The sequence below is a fragment of the Lissotriton vulgaris genome, chromosome 12 (assembly GCF_964263255.1).
Source record: "Lissotriton vulgaris chromosome 12, aLisVul1.2, whole genome shotgun sequence".
In the NCBI taxonomy this organism is placed as follows: Eukaryota; Metazoa; Chordata; class Amphibia; order Caudata; family Salamandridae; genus Lissotriton; species Lissotriton vulgaris.
This window is the reverse complement of record NC_141700.1, coordinates 729,862,327-729,881,007: the sequence shown is the minus strand read 5'-3', so window position 1 is coordinate 729,881,007 and position 18,681 is coordinate 729,862,327. Positions and strand designations below refer to the sequence as shown.

Sequence of the window (18,681 nt, the reverse complement as noted above, 5' to 3'; positions counted from 1 at the left end):
GCGATAGTCATTACCTACTGAGATTAGGGTGTGGACCTCTACTGTGAATACGTGTGGGAACGGGCCTGAAGCAGGGATTCCGGGGATTTCTTACTGTACTTCAAAGTAATGTTAAGAATGTGTCTTCATGCAATAAAGCAATAAACCACTGTATAAAAGGCCAGGCCACAGAGATGCAGTTAGAGATGTGGTTCCGTGGTCCCGAATTGGGTTCGATAGTTCCGAAACCCGATTTATAAAGATCGTTGGAAATGGACGATTTTGGTCTCTACAGACCGCAAATGGCGAGTGTAACGTGTCTGAGTGTTTTCGTATGAGTCGATATAGGAGAATACTCTGCATTTGAGGATTTAGTTTGAACCCTCGGGTTCCATTTTGTATGTGGCAGCCATCTTGTGTGGTTGCCCTAACATAGGCCCGATGATTGTGGCCGAACGAGTCCTTGACACGTACGCCTTAGTTGACTTCTGGTTGACCTGGCCGAACTGACTCCTCGCCTGGGGCGAATCCCGCTGAGCCAGTTCCTTGTTCAGCAGCTGGCCTGATAAAGATCAAAGAGCAGGACGTGCCCTGATTTTATGGCACACCGTTCCCACTGCTCTATCTCCTTTCCATCTGTTTCTGCCTTTCCTTTACGACATGTTCATCGATCTAGGGTGAAAGTTTTATGATGGGTTTGTCCGGCCTGATCGAACAGGAAACCAAGCATGTGTGCGATTGTTTTGGTGGGCTGGACAACGGAAAGTGGGATTAACTTTGACTGTCGTCATTCGTTACTTTTTGAAATGCTACTTGTTCATTGGTTAGTTTGTATGCACCAAATGTAAATTGTGATGTTGCCAGAGGCGTAATTTTCGGCATAAAAGACCGAGTTTCGTTCATTGAAGTGGTGCAGTCTCTGTCGAACTACCCGTGTGTACTTCGTAGACCTCTGTCCCTGGTTGCAACCAATAACCTTTGGTCTTTGACGTCATCAAGAAGTATCCCAAGTCTCTGTTTGCCAAGACAGGGGAATCCGGGGTCTTTGGGTGTTGCCCTGACACCGCTGGGTTATTGTAATAGTATCGGTTCCGAAAAACCCAGTACCTCAGAGAGCACCTCGAGATGATACCCTGTTTGTCCGATCTGACGTGCTTTGCTCCGGAGAAATTAAAAACCCGTTTCCTGCTTTCCAGTTTCCAGCGCCTGCCTCTTTATTTGATATTTATTGAATGGTTCAGAGGCGACTAACGCCAAGCAGTACTTGAATATCGTCTACAGAAAACTGCTTTTCCACATGTCGGTATCCCTAATATGGTAATATTTAAAAGGGTATTGGATTTGACGCATCCTATCACAAAGTTACTGTGGAACTGATGCTCGCCTTCTAATGAACAAAATCCCTCATTCTAAAATGGCCACAACTCGAGTCTGTTATAGTTGAGTATGCTCCCGGAGTCTTACACGTCTTCTCTAGCTTGCACTTCAGACTCGTTTGCAAATGTTTGCTGTTCCTACGGATACAGGAGTAGCAGCCCAAGAGAGCGAGTAAACAACTCTGCCGCAGTGACCCATCGCTCCTGCTCTTCCCCGTGTGCAGCCAATGTTGAATGGCGCAAATGAAACGCAGAAGAAAAAAAACAGAAAATTATCAAATACACAGAAATCCAATATAGTAATATTTAAAAGTGCACTAGATTTGGCGCATCCTATTGCAAAGTTACTGCAGAACTGATGCTCACCTTGTAATGAATTAAATGCCTCATTCCAAAATGGCTACAACTCTAGTCTGTTATTATTGGGTTTGCTCCCGGAGTCTTGTGCGTTCTCTCTAGGCTGCACATGTGACATGCTTGCAACTATTTGCTGTTCTATTAGTATATGGGTTAAGCAGCCCTAGAGAGAGCGAGCAAACCATGTTGCTACCATCACCCATGGTCCCCACCCTTCCCTGTGTACAGCCAATGATGGACGACGCAAATGAAATACGGACGGGCATAGGGAGTGATCATATGAGGAGGAGGAGGAAAGAGGGAGGAGCAGAGAGCAGTGGTCACATGTGGTGTAATGGCCAGAGTGGCAGACCTTGAAGCTGGGGAACCAGGTTTGAGTCTTGTCATCGGCCCTACCTGAAAATTTAATATGTCTGCCTGTAATGCAACTGGTGGTCATGTAAAGCGCTCTGATAAGTTTAAGTCGGTTTGCGCTATAAAACACTGCAAAAAAAATTAATTTAAAAAAACTGTTGTGGGATGGGGGATGATGAGTGACTGGGTGGGGTTCAGCACAGGGAAATTAAGTAGCGTCAAAGCTGAAACATCGAAGATGGGTGCAAAAACCAAAAAAAGTGCTTGTGAGAGGGGTAAGGGTCAGCACGTAGAGATCAAGCGTTATAAACAATGAAGAGGGGCAAACAGCAAGGCAAATGAAGCAGCAGCTTCAAGCGTTTCATGAAGCCTGTGCAGGCAGTAAATAGAACACTTAACAGGAGCAGGTCAACAAAAAAAAGAGTGCTCTCCAAAATTCCTAAATAACCAGAAGAGTAAGAGCACATGTGACAGGGGCAGTCCTCATGGGAGGATACAAAAGTCCAAAAGGAGGGACTACTAAGCCTATTCACCAATCAAAAGACGGCATTTACAAAAAATAGCAAGATGAGCCAATAGAATTGATGGCCGGTGCTTAAAGCCCATATTCCAGGAATAGCATGTCTTGAAGAGAAATCACATGCGCTGCCTAGGCGAGACCTAAAAAGGATGTAAAATTAAATGATGCAGGTTGTAAATTACCACACTACACTCAGGACCATAAAATACAAATATTTATTACAGTTTGTGACAGGTGAGTTTGCGGTCTGTCTAGCAATCACATTTGGAAGGTCACAGCACAAATCTCGTCAAGTTAAAAATAAAATGGTTCAATGAGAATCTATCTTCCAAGTAAGAGTCTGCTGAGAGGTGTGACTCATCCACCATCTTTTTCAGGTGAAAATTAACATTTTGGCAGTGGACCGGTATACATGAAATAGTGTGACGGTGGTTATGAAAAGCTTGGTTTACTCATTTTTGTCCCTATGCCAACAAGTTGTGGAAACGCTATTCTGATGAGAGCTCATGTGTAGAAGACCCTTCTGTACCTCATGTGTCCCCCTGATAATACCAGCCCCTGTTTCCAATGGTGGGGCGGTTTCATGACGTGAACTCCAGCGGTGTGAGTCAATGGAAGTATCTGGTCTTGTTCTTATTGTAATGAGGAGGTTGGGGCTGTGAGAACCACAAGGACATATCGAGACAGCAGGCTGCTTGCTGAAGTGTTGCAGTTGCTAGGGAGAAGAATTAAAGGGTTGTGTCTTCCAATCCTGGGCCAGTAATGATACAGGAGCTTGGAAGCAAGTCTCCAGTTTTTCCACTGTAGTTCCCTTGCCCTGTTTCCCACGGAGTTTGGGGGGAATGCATTGAGCTTCAGGGCTTAATCCTATGTAGTTGCTATTTTGTTTCAGGGGTTGCTGGTGGTCCATTACAGAGACTTCAGGACTTCAGTCACTGTAATCCCATGGTGCAGGGGCAGGGGAGGTATGCCTCAAGGAAACATCCTTTTATGATTTCAGGCACTGTTACTGTGGTACAGAGGCTGGAGAGATTAGGTGAGTTGTGGGTACCTAGCCTGCGCTTTTTCCTATGGTGGTGGGTCAGGATTGGTGAGGTTAGTCTTAGGCGAGGCTAAGGCATGATTTGCTGATCTGAGCAATATGAGGTCAAGCGAGTTATGCTTCAGAGATCTCAAACATTGCTTTCTGTGCTAGTAAAGGACTGTAGAGGAGAATTTCAGGGGTCCATTGCATGGGGTTGCAGTGCTAATGTAGTTGACGGTGAGATCCAGCATCTGTCCTATAAGGATGTAACTTACTGTTCTAGTCTACGGAAATACCGTCCCATTTTTTAATGGTGGTGTTGAAATAAGAGGTGGCTTCCAGAGGTCTATTGTATAGATGCAATGTCCTGTTTTGCATGGGATTGATTAGATTGAAGGCCTATCCTACAGAGACCTCAGGCACGGTTTAATTTGCTGGTGAAGTGGGTGATCAGATCTAGGGAGCCTACCTTATAGAGAGCTCAGGCACTGTGTGCTTTGCTGGTGAAGGGGCTGGATGAGAGAGTTTCAGTAGTCCATTCTATCGAGATCCGAGCAATGTTCCCTATGGTGATGTAAGGGCTGGTTAGGTGAGGTTCAGTGGTCAATCCTACGGCGATAACATCCATGTTTCCTATGGTGGTGCAAGTGCTGGTGGTGAGGTCTAGCTGTCTGCCTATGGAGATCTAGACCCTGTTTGCTTATTTGGTGCAGGAGCTCAAGCGACGTTACTAATTGTTATTCTCAAAGCAATAAATACTTTTTAAAGAATTCCTGAGAGGGCATAGGTGGGGGTAATGTGAGTGATTTGCCATAATTCAAGTCTTTTATAGAGTGTGGTGTGCTTGGAGTTGCTTTGGCTTAGAAAATCCGCTATTTTCACTCCAAAGTCACAGACTCAGGCACTTGGTTTCTTTGGTATGCTCGCAGTGGCCAGAGGCCCCAGTCTCACAGAGCCAGGCCCATGGTTTCCCTGATTCCCCAAACTGAGCTGGAACTCGCACTTCAGGTTGTCAGGCATCTCTGTGTGTCTATTCCATGGCACTTGACTTGCCTGGCATGCTTTTCTTTTCGCTGCTTATCCTCTTCCTTTCAAGGAGTGTCACCTCACCACCCTGATGTCTTTAGCTTGTGAGTCCTTACTGCCTGGGAGCAGGTTTTGCCTTATTGCCATGTCCCTCCATCTTCCATCATCTTGCGGGAGAGGCACACTGTGATTGGCTAGAGTCTTTCCGGCATATTTGGAAGTGCTGGAGATGTTGAATGGTGGGAACTGTTTGGCATCCAAGAGATCCTTGTATTGCAGCTCTGGGGTTACCATTCGTATGCATATGTCTCTGGAGCCTGGTGGCAGATCAGGCTTCAGCTCCCAGCCCAGTATCTTGGCTTGACCAAATTGCAAGGGCTTGATGCTCTCGTCCCGGATTCGGCTAGCCTCCACTGGCTTGCCCCCCTGCAGGCACTCAGCCATCAACTGCTCTCGCCTCGCCCTCAGCATCTGAACCTCTCGTGCCATCCTTGCCTGCCCAAACTGATCCACCTTTTGCCAGAATGTCCTGTTGAAGTGGTCATAGAGGTACCAGTCAAGGGAATTCCAAGCCCTCAGCTTGGCCACTGCCGGTGCACTCAGTGAGCGGACGCTCTCCTCACTACGGAAGTTTAGCTTGAATGCCACTACATCATCCAGATTCCAGCACAGTGCCTCTTTGAGGAGTACAAGTGACTCATCGAAGTGCTCGGTCAGCATAATGAGTTGGAAGATCCGCTCCACAGCAGTCACCACACCACTAACATAGCCCGGCGAAAAGTAGGTGTTGTGGTTAAAGCCAAAGTCAAACCAGAGAAGGTTGCGGGCATAGTGATTGCTCTTCTCAGTGGGATTGTAGTAACGCAGTGGATCATTAATGAAGGCATCTAGGTTGGGCGCCTTCTTGAAGGCTGATGAGACTGACTTGTAATATGTGAAGGAAGACTCTGCCAAGGTGACTGGGTTACGCAGGATGGAGAAGTAGAAAGAGTCATCTGGCATCACCTTCTTCACCTGGAAGTAAAGAAAAACACAATTAAGGAGTCATCTGACCTGGGAAGGGAAGGAACAGGGTAATCACCACTCAGCCTCCTGCTTTGTATTTTCTGTCACACTTTGTTTAAACGTTTGTGCCTATTGCAGACTTTTTACAAGTTTTAGCTCCCGAATTGAACCCCATATCTCCACTAGAAGGAGGCTTCATCCCTTTATCAAGTTTTCTTTATTTTGCTCCAAAGTTCCCCCAAGAAGTCGTATTTTATATCCAGGCCTGTTAATGCCTCATCTCTGCTGGATTATGCTCAGCTCTTCTATAGCATTAGTACCACTGAGGTATTTAAATGATTCTCCCATAACTCACTTCACCTGCTCTCCTGTTCTCACACCCTTTAGGTAATTAATGATCTCCCATATATTCTCTCCTCCTACTCCTGAGTATCGGAGTAGGAGGAGAGAATGTAAAAGGTTTACCATATATCCTCTCCTACTTCTGAGTACGTATACCCCTGAATTATTTACTGTCTGCTATTTGTTCCCGTCTTCTCCTCTATTATACCAGTAAGGCAAATACATGTCTGTCATGTCTCCCTTGTAATCCATCTTCTGTGGCACTTATAACCTTGAAGTATTTAAAATATCATTGAAGTATTTAAATGCATCAACCTAGGCCCTTAACCCAACTCAGCTTTTCTTACATGCCTTGAGTACTTAAATGTCTGTGATACCTCTCTTCCAGGTTATGCTGACTCTGGACCTGTCACCTCTTCTTTGATGCAGACTGTGTGCTATTGTAGTAGGTTATATATGATGGTCTGTAAGCTGAACCTATCCTCGTGGAGGCATCTCTTCAAGAGCTCGGTGCAGTACTCTTGATGAGGCCTCCATAACTGGACACAGTACTCCAGCTGAGCAGAACTGAACTGGGACCTTTTAAGCAAGCCCTGAAAATGTTTTAATACCATTCCCTCATTGCACCAAGTGAGACTGACCTTCAACAAGTTGGTTTGGGGTGATTCTTCCTCAAGAAAGGACCCGATGTAGGTAATCCCAGATTACCGATTCTTAAATACCGAATCATACCAATTCGGTATTTAAGAACTGGCAATCGGGATGTAGGTAATTTTACCAAATTAATTACTGAATCGTATGATTCGGTAAATAATGAATCGGTATTTACCGATTCTGTAATTGCCATTGATTCCTATGGGCCTTGAGGCCCATACGAATCAATGTCAATTACTGAATCGGTAAATACCGATTCAGTAAAATTACCGAATTTGCAAGGGGGACAGTGTGTCACTTTGACACCCTGTTGCACCCCTGATTCTGGCTTGTGTGCCATGTGGCACACATACATGCCCTTAGGGCAGTATGTGTGCCACATGGCACAGGTGTACATGCACAGATGTGCATGTACACAGGAATTCGTTATTTTCCATGACATAGTATGTCATGGTAAATAACAAATTCTTAAGGGCCGGTGGCACTGTTTTCAGTGCCACCTATGTCACAAATTTGAGATTCGGTAAATTTACCGATTCGGTAATTTACAGAATCGGTAAATTTACCGATTCTGTAAATATACTGAATCGGTAAATTTAAGGCCCCCTACATCTCAATCACCAAATACCGGTCAGTAACGGCCAAAATCGGCCATTACCGACCGGTATTTGGTGACCTACATCTGGCCCTGAGTGATTTATTTACTGAATAATTTTACAAATATACAGTCTAAAAACAGGTTTTACAGACAATTCCAAAGAGAACCTTAAGAAATATTCCAATACTTAAGTGTATAGTACAGTGCCCAGGATCTTTATTTCTATGCATGCCTATGCCCCATCTCCCACCATCACCCAAGGCAGTGGCGTCACTAGGGTTGGTGTCACCCAGTGCGGGTAACTCATGGTGTCACCCCCTCACGACTTACCCCATGAATCCATGATGGACCTCCTCGAGGAGATGTATTCATCTGTGCAGCACCCACGGAGGAGGTCCTTCTTCTTCTGGGGCCTTTCCAAGCCCACTCCTCTACACCAAAGTCTAAAGTACTGCAGAGGTGTTACCCTTACGCCTGCCCCATTCCAATGTGTGGCGCTTCGCATCATGCTCACCAGACCTGACTGGAGTTTACTTAAAAACAGTAGCTCTGCACCTGTCAACGGTTACAACGCCAATTGTCTTACCAGGCACTGTGTAATTGCTATTCATTCTGCTCAAGACATCACTCAACCACTTTCTTTAACAAGGAAGACGAGAGGGCAAAAATATTGCCAAATAAATAATACAGGGCACAAGTAAATTGTTCGAGAGCCTGTAAATCTATTAACTAATTGGTTTCCATCACCAAAGAAAGTTACAAGATAAAAATGTATGCTACTTTTTTATTTATATTCAGAAGTGCAGAGCCAGTGTTCACCTTTCCACTCTTCCTTTTCAGTGCATTATTTCTCACGCACTGAGCAGCAGTGCCACTCGTCTTGACACAGGAGTGCAGGTGTATGTGGTTTGCGTGAGTGAAAGTTCATTGCACTCTGTCACGATATGGTAAACTAGTGTAAGAAAGGGGACGCATTTGAGGAAAGGTCGGTAACTCTAGCGCCTTACACCCGGACTGTCCTGGCGCTTGTCATTTAGAAGACAACTCTGTGCAGTTCACATACATCAACGCGTCTGGCGGGTTTTCAGTTGAGTCTCTCCTAAATGTAGCAGCGCCTTCAAGCAACACTCTGAGCGCTATCCAAACCCCAGCAATACACATGCTACATTTGCACAAACCATCAAAGTGCAATAGAGCTCGAGCACCGAAGCGCTTTAATTAAGGTAGATTGCTGAAAGTTGCAGCAGTTTAATTGAGCCACACAAACCGCAGTGGCAGACAGGATACCGCTTTGAATCACAGTCACAGCGCTCAGCCCAGTCAGAGATACAATATAGAGAAGTAACTCATGCAATAATATATAGGATTGCCAATCAACAGGTCTGAGCGTGAACTGTTTTTAAATTTAAAGCGCGCTCACTACAGTGCACAGGTTATCCTAGGACTGTGTTCCTACATCTCACACCGAAGGAGCAGGACACACATAATATACTTTTTCAGAATGGGCAGCGCCCAGCCCCGGTACGTATGCATCACTTTGTGCTGTAGTGCAAATAAAATAATGTATTCGAATTCCACAATTACCCAGAACCAAATCTTCAATACCACTTTATTCCCACATGTACCTACCTCTAAACTCATTTGCAATATCAAAGTATCTGTGCGGCGTTGCATTTGCTGCAGTGACCTCAATTTAAACTCAGGTTTTTCTTTCTACAGTGAAATGCGAGATACTCTATAGCCCTCTATTACATATGGTGCTTAAACACATGCTGGACGCCACATGCATGCCAGGCGGACATGCATTCAGCACTTGGGGGCAGCAGTATCGAACTGGCAGCCACGGTTGGTGGATCTAAAGAACTCAAAAGTACAACCAAAAACAAAGAGAGAACGTAAACAAAAACAGAGCCAGAATTCCCAGTGGGAAAATGGGGAACATATTTAACATACAGCTGCCCCTGACAGGGCAGAGTGATTAGGACGGAGTCACTCTAAAAACAGGGTGAAATGAGTTGCATGAGGAGGGAAGGCTGGGGCAGAGTCAGTTAATCCCTTCCCCTTTACCATTAAGAAGCATATAAAGCGCAGCGACTGTGCTCTAGGCGCTTTCTGGCGCTAATGGCATCAGCAGCCACATGCGAGACCACTGTCTCTGCCCCAGCTGGACGGGCCTTTCCAATGCATGGCCTTAGCAAAAGTGCCCTCCCCCTCCCATGAACCAATCTGCATCTTTCGGGAAGCACAAAGAGTAGCGAGGCCTGCTAACCTGCCAGGCTGTTTTAATAGTCCACCTCGATGCACTCCACAATCTGCCTCTGCTCGGCGGTCAGAGCCCCAGAGGGGGCCCCTCCGGGCTGGGGCAGCAGCAGCCTGTGAAATTTGCTCTGTGAAATTTGGGGAAGGCAGAGGCACATGCTGTAACTTTAGGAAAGCTGTGTGTTAAAAGATGCTGTTTGCGGCACGACGTTATACCCTTTTTTCCGGCCCCCAGTTCAAAGGGCATACTTCTACTTCTAACACACACAGCGAAGGGAAGAATGGGGGTGCCACTTACCAGCTGAAGACAAGCGTGCACCTGGCGCTTCAATTGCAAAACCCCACGGGCATTGATGAACACGGCGGGACGGGAGCTACATCACACGAGAGTGACGTTTACGAACGTCGTTGACGTCCTTACGTCTACGCCTTAGCCTAATTGGACAATAATCTTGGCCGGCGGCCGGGTAACGTTCGGCAGACAGTAATATTATTATGCATTTTGATGTGCAAAATAATATTACTGTCTGTCGAACCTTACCTGACCGCCGGCCAAGATTATTGTCGAGACGGACCACGGTGTCACCCCAGGGGAAGGTGTCACCCGGTGCGGTCCGCACCCCCCGCACCCCCCTAGTGACGCCACTGACCCAAGGACAGGTCTCTGTATTGGATGGGCCCACCTAGAGGTAGCTGCACAGGCCCTACACCCTACCTTGGGTTTGCCCTGTATCTCAGGTGTCAAGTCCAGCCCCTCAGATGAGGTTTGCAGAGCCAGACACCACACTGCAGCTTTAGCTACTATAAAAGGAAACAATAGTCCAAGTGAAGCCTGCAGAAGAGGACACCATGCTCTAGATTTGTCCAGACACAGTCAGCACAACTGGACACGTTGCTTCGAACAAGACACAGCACCTTTGGGGCAGCATCTAAGATGTGTGGGCTGTGTGGCTTTTAGTGTGAGACACTGTGACATGTCCTCTTTTGGTGCCTTTATCTGAAAGTCATGCAGGGATTTCTCTTTGATCCATGGGTGGTGAATTGGATGGCAAGTGTGAGCACAGTTTTTCTGTCAAAATATGATATTTTAAGGAACTTGATTGTCGGCTATGATTAATGCTTTTATAATCCATTTTAGGAGGCATGAATGATGTGTTAATGTTTCTGTTATTTAGTTCCACAGTACTGTTTAGAAAATGCAGTATTAAAACACCATGCTCTTCATGGAACATGTTATGTTGCATTATGTCTTGCCATTGTTAGCTAGCACTTATTCTGCCATCGGCTTGGCTTCAGGAGTGTTGTTGACTTTCCCCAAGGATTCTAATGTTATCACTGCCTTTATCTGTTCCCGCTTGTGATGATGTATTACACGTGTTGTCTACTGATCACATTAGTGGGTTGGTGTTGTCTATGACTAATTCATTGAGTGTCAGATGCATGATTTTAATGTTTAAGGTTGAAAGCTGAGGCGTTTCCACTTGTTTACCCATGTTTTAGGTCATTAGATATTTTCATTGCCTGGCAGATGAAGTGTGTGTGGTAGTTCTTGGTGGTGAGCCATGATCACCAGTTATATGGCACAGCAAGCCATGTAGTTTTTTTTACTTGTATGTATGGATTTTCAAGCAAAATACAAACACTGTATGGTTAAGCGTATATCATAGGATCATGACAGTATACTAGTGAGTATCACATAGTGGAAGATAATTCTACATATCACTTGGCATGCATGAATAGAAAATAATCAAGATCTCGTTAACAGCTATCAAGGTAAAGCCCATCAGTATAGACTCACAAAGGGAATGGGCAAGAGTGAGTATGCACTACAGTATTAATTGATCTAGGTATAGATATTTCCCAGGCATTATTCATGAAATGTTGCAGTCTACCAGTGTAATTTATTACACATTCAGCAATCTGTGTAATCCGGAAGTAGGTGGGGGTGTCACTGCTGCAAAGTTCTCAAGCAGAGCCTACAGGAGATCGTTTCGCTGTCAATGCCAACTAGGTAGTGAATGGACCCCATTAATATTTAAGGCGGGACTTCGTAGACCTTCACCTCCCGGTATCCCTCAAGGTGCTCGTGGCAATAGGCAGCACCCTGTAGCCATTTTTTGCGATTTCTTGATATTCCTTAATTGTGAATTCGCAAATTGCGAATTCGCAATTAAGGAATACTTTCCCATTCATTTCTATGGGCCTCCTGGCCCATAGGAAGGAATGGGAATTTATTCTCAATTTGCGATTCTCAATTTGCTAATCGCAAATTGAGAATAAATTCAAGGGTGCAGGGGTGTCCAAAGGACACCCTGTTGCACCCCTGAAATAAGCATGGGTGCGCATGTGGTGCACATACATGTCCTAAGGGCATGTATGTGCATCACATGAACTTTGAAAAATGCAAAAATTGGAATTTTTCAAGAAATTCGCAAATTACCACCAACTTGAAGTTGGTGGTAATTTGCGATTCCTTAGGGACAATTACCAATTTTTTTTGCATCATACATTGCATTTAAGGAATCACAAATTTTGCGATTCCTTACATGCACTCGCAAAATAAGGAATCGCAAATTTGCGATTCCTTATTTTGCAATAAAATTTGTTACATACATACTATTTTGCTCAAATGAGTTCGCAAACGGCGAATTTCGGCAATTGCGAACCCATTTGAGCTTCATATATCTAGCCCCAAGTCAATAGTATCAAACACGGACAACCAGAACTTAGCAACAACAGGGTATTTCCAAACCAAATGTAAAAAGTCTGCTTCTTGGGACACTGCAGCGCATGCAGTACGTACTACTCCCTAAGAGCATTTATACAGGTCTCAGCCTGTAAATTGGTAACAATGCACCAGTCGGAGTGCAACAATGGCACCACTGGTCCTCAGTGGGGAAGAGTCCAGGTCATCCATCTAGAGGGATTTCACCCCTTGGGTGCAAATAGCTTTGTTTTGCATAATGGTGTACAGACATGAGGAGGAAGGAGTATCAGGCATTATCTCAAATGCATGTAGTACTGGGGGAAATCTGGAGCATGCAGTGTATATCTTTATGTGGCGCGCAAAGACTGTGATGGAGAAAGATGCCTACGGGCAAACTTTGGAAGTCACTTTTAATCATCTTTAAGGATAGAAACTGGAAGTCAGGGTATACATTTCTCAGTCTGGTCAGACACATATGGATTAGCTAGAGGCACATACGATTCTTTTTAGTAAGAGGTAATGATGGGTTGCTTACAAATGGCATCTTGTTAGATTATAGACAGTTCAATTTAGGCCTACGTCGGAGATGACTGAGCAGTCCACTGTGTTGATTTCAGCTCTAGGATGCAGGTAAACAAAGATCGGAATTCATCAGGGAGGGTGACATGTTGTAACTTTCAATGGCAGTATGGGGTTGAAATGGTGTATGGGGATGCAAAAATAATGTCGAACTGGGCTTGTGCACAGTAACAATATAATTCTTAAACAGATGCACATACCACACTGCTCAAATGGTAATATGAAGATCTCACATGCCACTCTAGGATGTTTGCCTGCCCATGTCAAACCACAGCGCTTCACGCTGCGTACGCCAGGCTCGACCTAAAAAATAGGGAGAGTTTGGGAAGATATGGCCCTCTAAAAGTCAAGAGGGCCAGCTGTATGCTAAGTGCAGACAAGGGACCATCAGTACCATAAGGGGCAAATGCTCTGCTGTTTGTAATGCAAAATGCAGAGGATTAAGGTAATACACTGATTCAGTGCTGTTAATAGCGGCCAATACAGATATTAATGCTGCAGATATATAGGTATTACCAAGAAGGGATCTATGCTGTATGAAGCACTATGCAAGGGCAGAATATCAACCCATTCATGGATTCATTTTATCTATGCAACTTAATCACATCTCGTGAATGGAAAGTAGGGGAAACAGGGAGTTAAATAGAGAGAAACATCTATGATTGCTCATTTCCTCCCAAAGTGCTTTGCATGGGGAGGCAAAGAAAGGAAGGATTGATCAGGAGAAGGGCACGACTGAAACAGTCCTGACACATTTTCCTGTTCCACTGGCCATACTGAGAAGTTCACAACAATCAACTGAATGCATGGTACTGTTGTAGTGTAAAAATTGAACACACAGTAGAAATTGAAGAAAACGAAAATATAGCTCGACAACAGACACCAGCAGAAACCACACAGCTGTATGTGGTGAAAGAACAGTGTAGGCTCAAATCTTGTACTGACGAGAGGAAGGTGAAGAGTTCACTTGAGGACACAACGGAATAAGTAACTTGAAATTGTTGCATTTTAAAGGCCAATTCATGTTTAGCAAGTATGAAATAATTTATGGCTTTAGCACAAGGGCTTGCTGGCATGGATTTTGTGGTTCCAAATAGATTGCCACTTGATTAGACAATGGGTGCAGGAAATCCAATTAGGATAGAACACAAGGAGGTCTTAGGTGCACAATGATAAAACCAAGCACTCCACTAACATTGAATTTCCCTCGAATGCTCATGCAATCACAAGTAAAGAATGCTTCGTTTGTTTAGCATTGTTAGAATTGCAATAAATAATGTTTAGAGGATTAGGTCAGAGGTAATATACATTTTATGATCGATTGTGTCCCCTATCTTAGACCCCACCGACTCCATGTACTAGCTTGAAGTGCATGTAACTTCCCTCCTGTGCCAACTATGAAGACGCAAATACATTTGCGTCCAACGTTAACGTGTTCTCTTTCAGATCCGCCATGAACGGATTGAATATTCAGTTCCTAAATATGCCATGCCAACGTCTTTTTGTGGTATACTTTACACGTTTTTCAGCTCTGGCGAAGTAGGCCTGAATTGTGCCATCGAGCCTTTTTCTGCCTTCTGACTCTGAAAGCCTCAGCCCAGGCTGCCTCTGTATCAGTGACCCCTGCCTTACTTCTTGCACGGCTAACGGTGCTCGGCTCAGCCTGTTGTCTGCCAAGACTGTATTCAACCTTCGAATTATCTGCTCCACTCCTCGAAAATACATTCCTGTCTAGTAGATTCATGTCAACATCCTTCCAGCTGCAGAGCAAAGGGTTAGGCCTCACTGTCTCTATGCAAGTAATTCATGGCTCTGTTTCCATGGTAGGCCCATGCCCTCCCTCGTACCCCTCGCATCTCATGCAGACACGTAGACGCTCATACACGCACTCACAGCCAGTATAGAATAGCCTCTTGTCCGAGAGACCTTTCCCTTCCAGATAATACAGTTCCTTAACATGAGATATTAGATACGATTTGGGATTAGGTTGATCTGACATCCAGACTTATGTCTACACTTGTAGGGCTAAGTGTCAAGTCCCCCTTCACCCCTCAAGTTACACGTACATTACACGTCATGCTGCTGCGCGCGCATCTCTGCCATGTATTTCTGCTGACACTGCAGGATTCTCTTGTGGATCCACCTACTTGTGACCTCATGATAAATGACGTTTCTAGTACACGCCTTCATGCACGCCTATTGCAACGCCTTTTCTGTTACGTATGAGCATTTTATCTCTCTCTTCTCAGCTGTTACGCCTTCTGCATATGTCTCTACTGTAATGCATTGACTATATATATGAATGCCTGTCAATAATGTATTGTCGCATACTTGCATATTCGCATATTACCATTGACTCTGTCTGTCAGTCCCTTCCCGAACCTATGTGGTGACGGAATGGTATGCCACCTTGGCTCGAGCCAATATGCTAATCACCCAATTCCTTTTAAAGGAATAAAACCCTTTTTGAGAAACCTCAAATATCACGGATTTTGCCTCTTATTTATTATGAGTTATTCTTATTGACTTTACCGCATAGAAATTAAGCATCGGTAATTAGAATTTACCACATTTTGGCGCCCGAATAGGAACCCCTCCCCCATCTCACGCGCCGGTGGTGCGTTGCAGGCCTGGCCCCCTGCCACAGCCGGACGGACAACTACGCGTACCCGCAGGATTTCCTGTATCTCCCTCAGGCCAACGGAGGTGACTGAGGCTGCGATCGACACCCAGACGAGGCGGTGAGAAGTGCGGAGGATCCCGACCAGAGCCTAGCTGAGAGAGCAAGATCCGAGGTATACGGAGGCCCACCAGGTTCCGAAGTTCCGAATTATCTGCGTCACGAGTCGAGTCCGAATCCAGTCCGAATCCAGTCCAGGGTTTCCGAGGCCTTCTGTTTCCGTGCTTCCCGGTGAGTACCGTTGCTGGGGACGCATCTAGACGTGCGCATTAGTTTGTGCCGGTCAAGACAGGTGTGGGTACACAGACCTGGTCTGCACTGTTTTAGACAGTGTATCTGTACTGTTTAGCAGTATATCCAGTCTGCACTGTTGAGCAGTGTATCTAGTATTATGCAGTTAGCTAGTTACATTCTAATTGTCATCATTCATGTCAAAATGTTTTAATGTGTCTCAAAATGTCGTGGTATGAGTGAGTGTTCGATCTTCTTTATTGTGATTATTGTGTTCAGTGTGTTCATATCTGAGTAAGAACCAAGTAGCCAGATTTCAGGATGCCGTTATTCTCCAAATTAAGACAAATAAAAACTAGAAAAGGGGTACTAGAAGAAGCTGTTCCCATTCCACCTAGGGACACTCCAGGGTACTTTATGTACCACAAGCATGGCCTAGATGCCGTTTTATTCCTCGACTTATGGGTGGACTACACTAAAGAACTATCCGAGAATCAGAGATGGCCCGCTGCTGGGACATGGGATGCAGATTGCATCATGAGAGTAGAAGAAGCATTGTGGAAAAAGAAAGCCAGACAGTCACAGAAAGATGCCATTGAACTATGGCGTAAAGAATCACATAGGCGTACAGAAAAAGCACTTAGAAAAGAAGAGAAAAGGAGGGAGGATCCAGAGAAGGCCCAAGAAAACGTATTAGTTGAGGAAGGTACCCGAGTAAAATTAGAACAAGTAGACAGACAGCGAAACACACTCATGAATGGCATGTATCCCCTCTTGACTGAGGGTTTGCCTAAAGCCACCCCGGAAATACCGAAAAACCTACCACCCCCACTGCTCCCGACTAAAATACACCAGAAAACAGCAAAGGACATTTTCCTTTCTTCCTATCTAGACGATGTAGCCCCAGAATATGTAAATCCTGCACCGCCACGCACACCTCCTCCTGGCGGCCAAGATGGTCAGCTCCTTCCTCCCCGACAAGCTACTCCTCCTCCCGTTCCTCCTGGTCTTCCAGCTGTCCTTCCACCTATTCCTGGGCCTGCTCCCCCCGCTTTACACCCAACGAACCCCTTCGGAGCTGGCGCCTCAGGAGGCGCGTCCGGAGGAGCGACAGGTTTCCAGACCCCGCCATCCGCCCATCGGCTGACCTATAGAGACCTAGCACAGCAACGTACACCTAGAACAGGCGATATTACACTATATGGAGATCGTCTTGCAGACTGTAGATATGATCCAGTACCTGGTAAAAAGAATGACGAAAGAATGTTGCTCGCATCAGTACGTTTGCGACGAGTCACGAACTTCTTATTAACACTACCTGGAATGGTAGATCATCTAGATCGAATATATCAGTTTGTACAGACAGGAGTAGGGCCTGAAAGTATTAAGGAGGCCATGGCCTATCAGAAAGTGGATACTAAAGCCAAGATATTACGGTTTCTTATAAACTGTTTAATAAGGGAAGTGGATAGGCCGGGTATGAACCCGGAAGACGTAAAAGCACTCCACAGGTGGGGCCAGAATATAGCAGATGGGAATCACGATAAAGAGGCCTGTGTAGATAATATGTACCGAAGAATCAGAAATGCAATAAATAAGATGCATGAAAAAAGACAGCCACCACCGGAAATAGATTCAGACAAACTTGAATCCTCAGAGGAGGAGAACGAACAAGAAGAGACACCAAAGCACACACAATTACCAGTTAGAGAAACGATAGCATATGTAGGTAAAGGAAGACCCTTTAATAATTCAATGCGCCCAGTGCGTCCAGAAAGTAAAAGAATGTTCCAAGAAGCCATGTGTAATCCAAGAACTCCTGAACACTTATTCCAAGCTACTGATAACAGACTTCGAGAACGAATGGGGTACCATGTACTAGATTCTATGGATGAACAAGAATTAGCGAGGTCGGCCGTACAATGGGCTGACAGTTCCGAGAAATATAGTGATGATGCGTTAGCACATACGTTTTTGAACCTGACACCGAGTGAGCAGCGTTTAGCTGGTACATACATGATACAACACCTACTTTTATTGTACAGGAGCCAACATTCCGACCCAGGCCCCCTGCCTGATATATTAGCAGAACTACTCATGAATAAATGGAGAGGTCTGGGTACCGATCTAATTAAAGTAATTCTAGAACATCGACACAGATATAGTGCCTTCTTATGTCCACAGACCGACTCAGCACATGTCATGGAAAGAAAAATGTATTACCTGGATAGACAGAACCCGTTACGAGAAGTGCACCCGGTTCAGAATGCAGACAATACGCTTAGACGCGTGTTTGTGTACACACCCGTAACTAAAATAGAATTATTGGAAATGAAAAAACTAGTACCTAGCCATGATAAGGATCCCGCAGGTTTTCACCGTGAAATAAAAGACATGATACTCATGGGTGACTATACTTATCCCGACATTATGAAGATATTGAAAGTACTACTGCCTCCTGGTATTTATGAGAAACTTAAAGAAAAAGAATGGGAAGTGGGAAATGCAAAGATTGATTGGGCTGCATTAGAAAACGAAGAAAATACTAGAATACCAGGCCAAGGGCTCGGGGATAAGGTTAAAGCATTACCAGGATTGTTGGTACAAGTGTTGCCACGTTTATTAAGTACTAAAAAGGAAGATTGGGGTGCAAATTCAGCCTGTAAACAGAAACCCGATGAAGACACCAGTGATTTCTATACCCGATTTGAAAAATGTTTTGGTATTAATAGCGGTCTGAAAGCAAGTAGCGAGTCATATCCACATCTTTTTGTAACAAAATTAGTTGAGAATTCACTGCCCCAGGTTAAGAACAGAGTACTGAAAGTCGAAAGCACTTGGCAAGCTAACACCCCTTCACAAATGTTACAAATGTTACAGTACCACCAGAATAGAATTAGAGAAGAACAAGAACATGAACAAAGACGTATGAAAGACACGAAAATGAAAATGTTAGTTGCCCAGTCAGTTCCTGCTGATGGTCACAAAAA

The 18,681-nt window shown here is 44.8% G+C and overlaps 1 protein-coding gene across 4 annotated transcripts in view; it reads right to left on the bottom strand.

Moving 5' to 3' along the window:
- Nucleotides 1–2,787: 2,787 nt before the first annotated feature.
- Nucleotides 2,788–18,681, bottom strand: part of GAL3ST4 (galactose-3-O-sulfotransferase 4) — a 97,163-nt gene continuing 81,269 nt past the window's right edge. For all 4 annotated transcript variants that reach the window (XM_086945996.1, XM_086945998.1, XM_086945997.1 and 1 more), the window contains exon 4: nucleotides 2,788–5,650. In XM_086945996.1, the coding sequence (XP_086802122.1) occupies nucleotides 4,712–5,650 (939 nt within the window). In that variant the 3' untranslated portion in view covers nucleotides 2,788–4,711. The remainder of the gene's footprint in view (nucleotides 5,651–18,681) is intronic.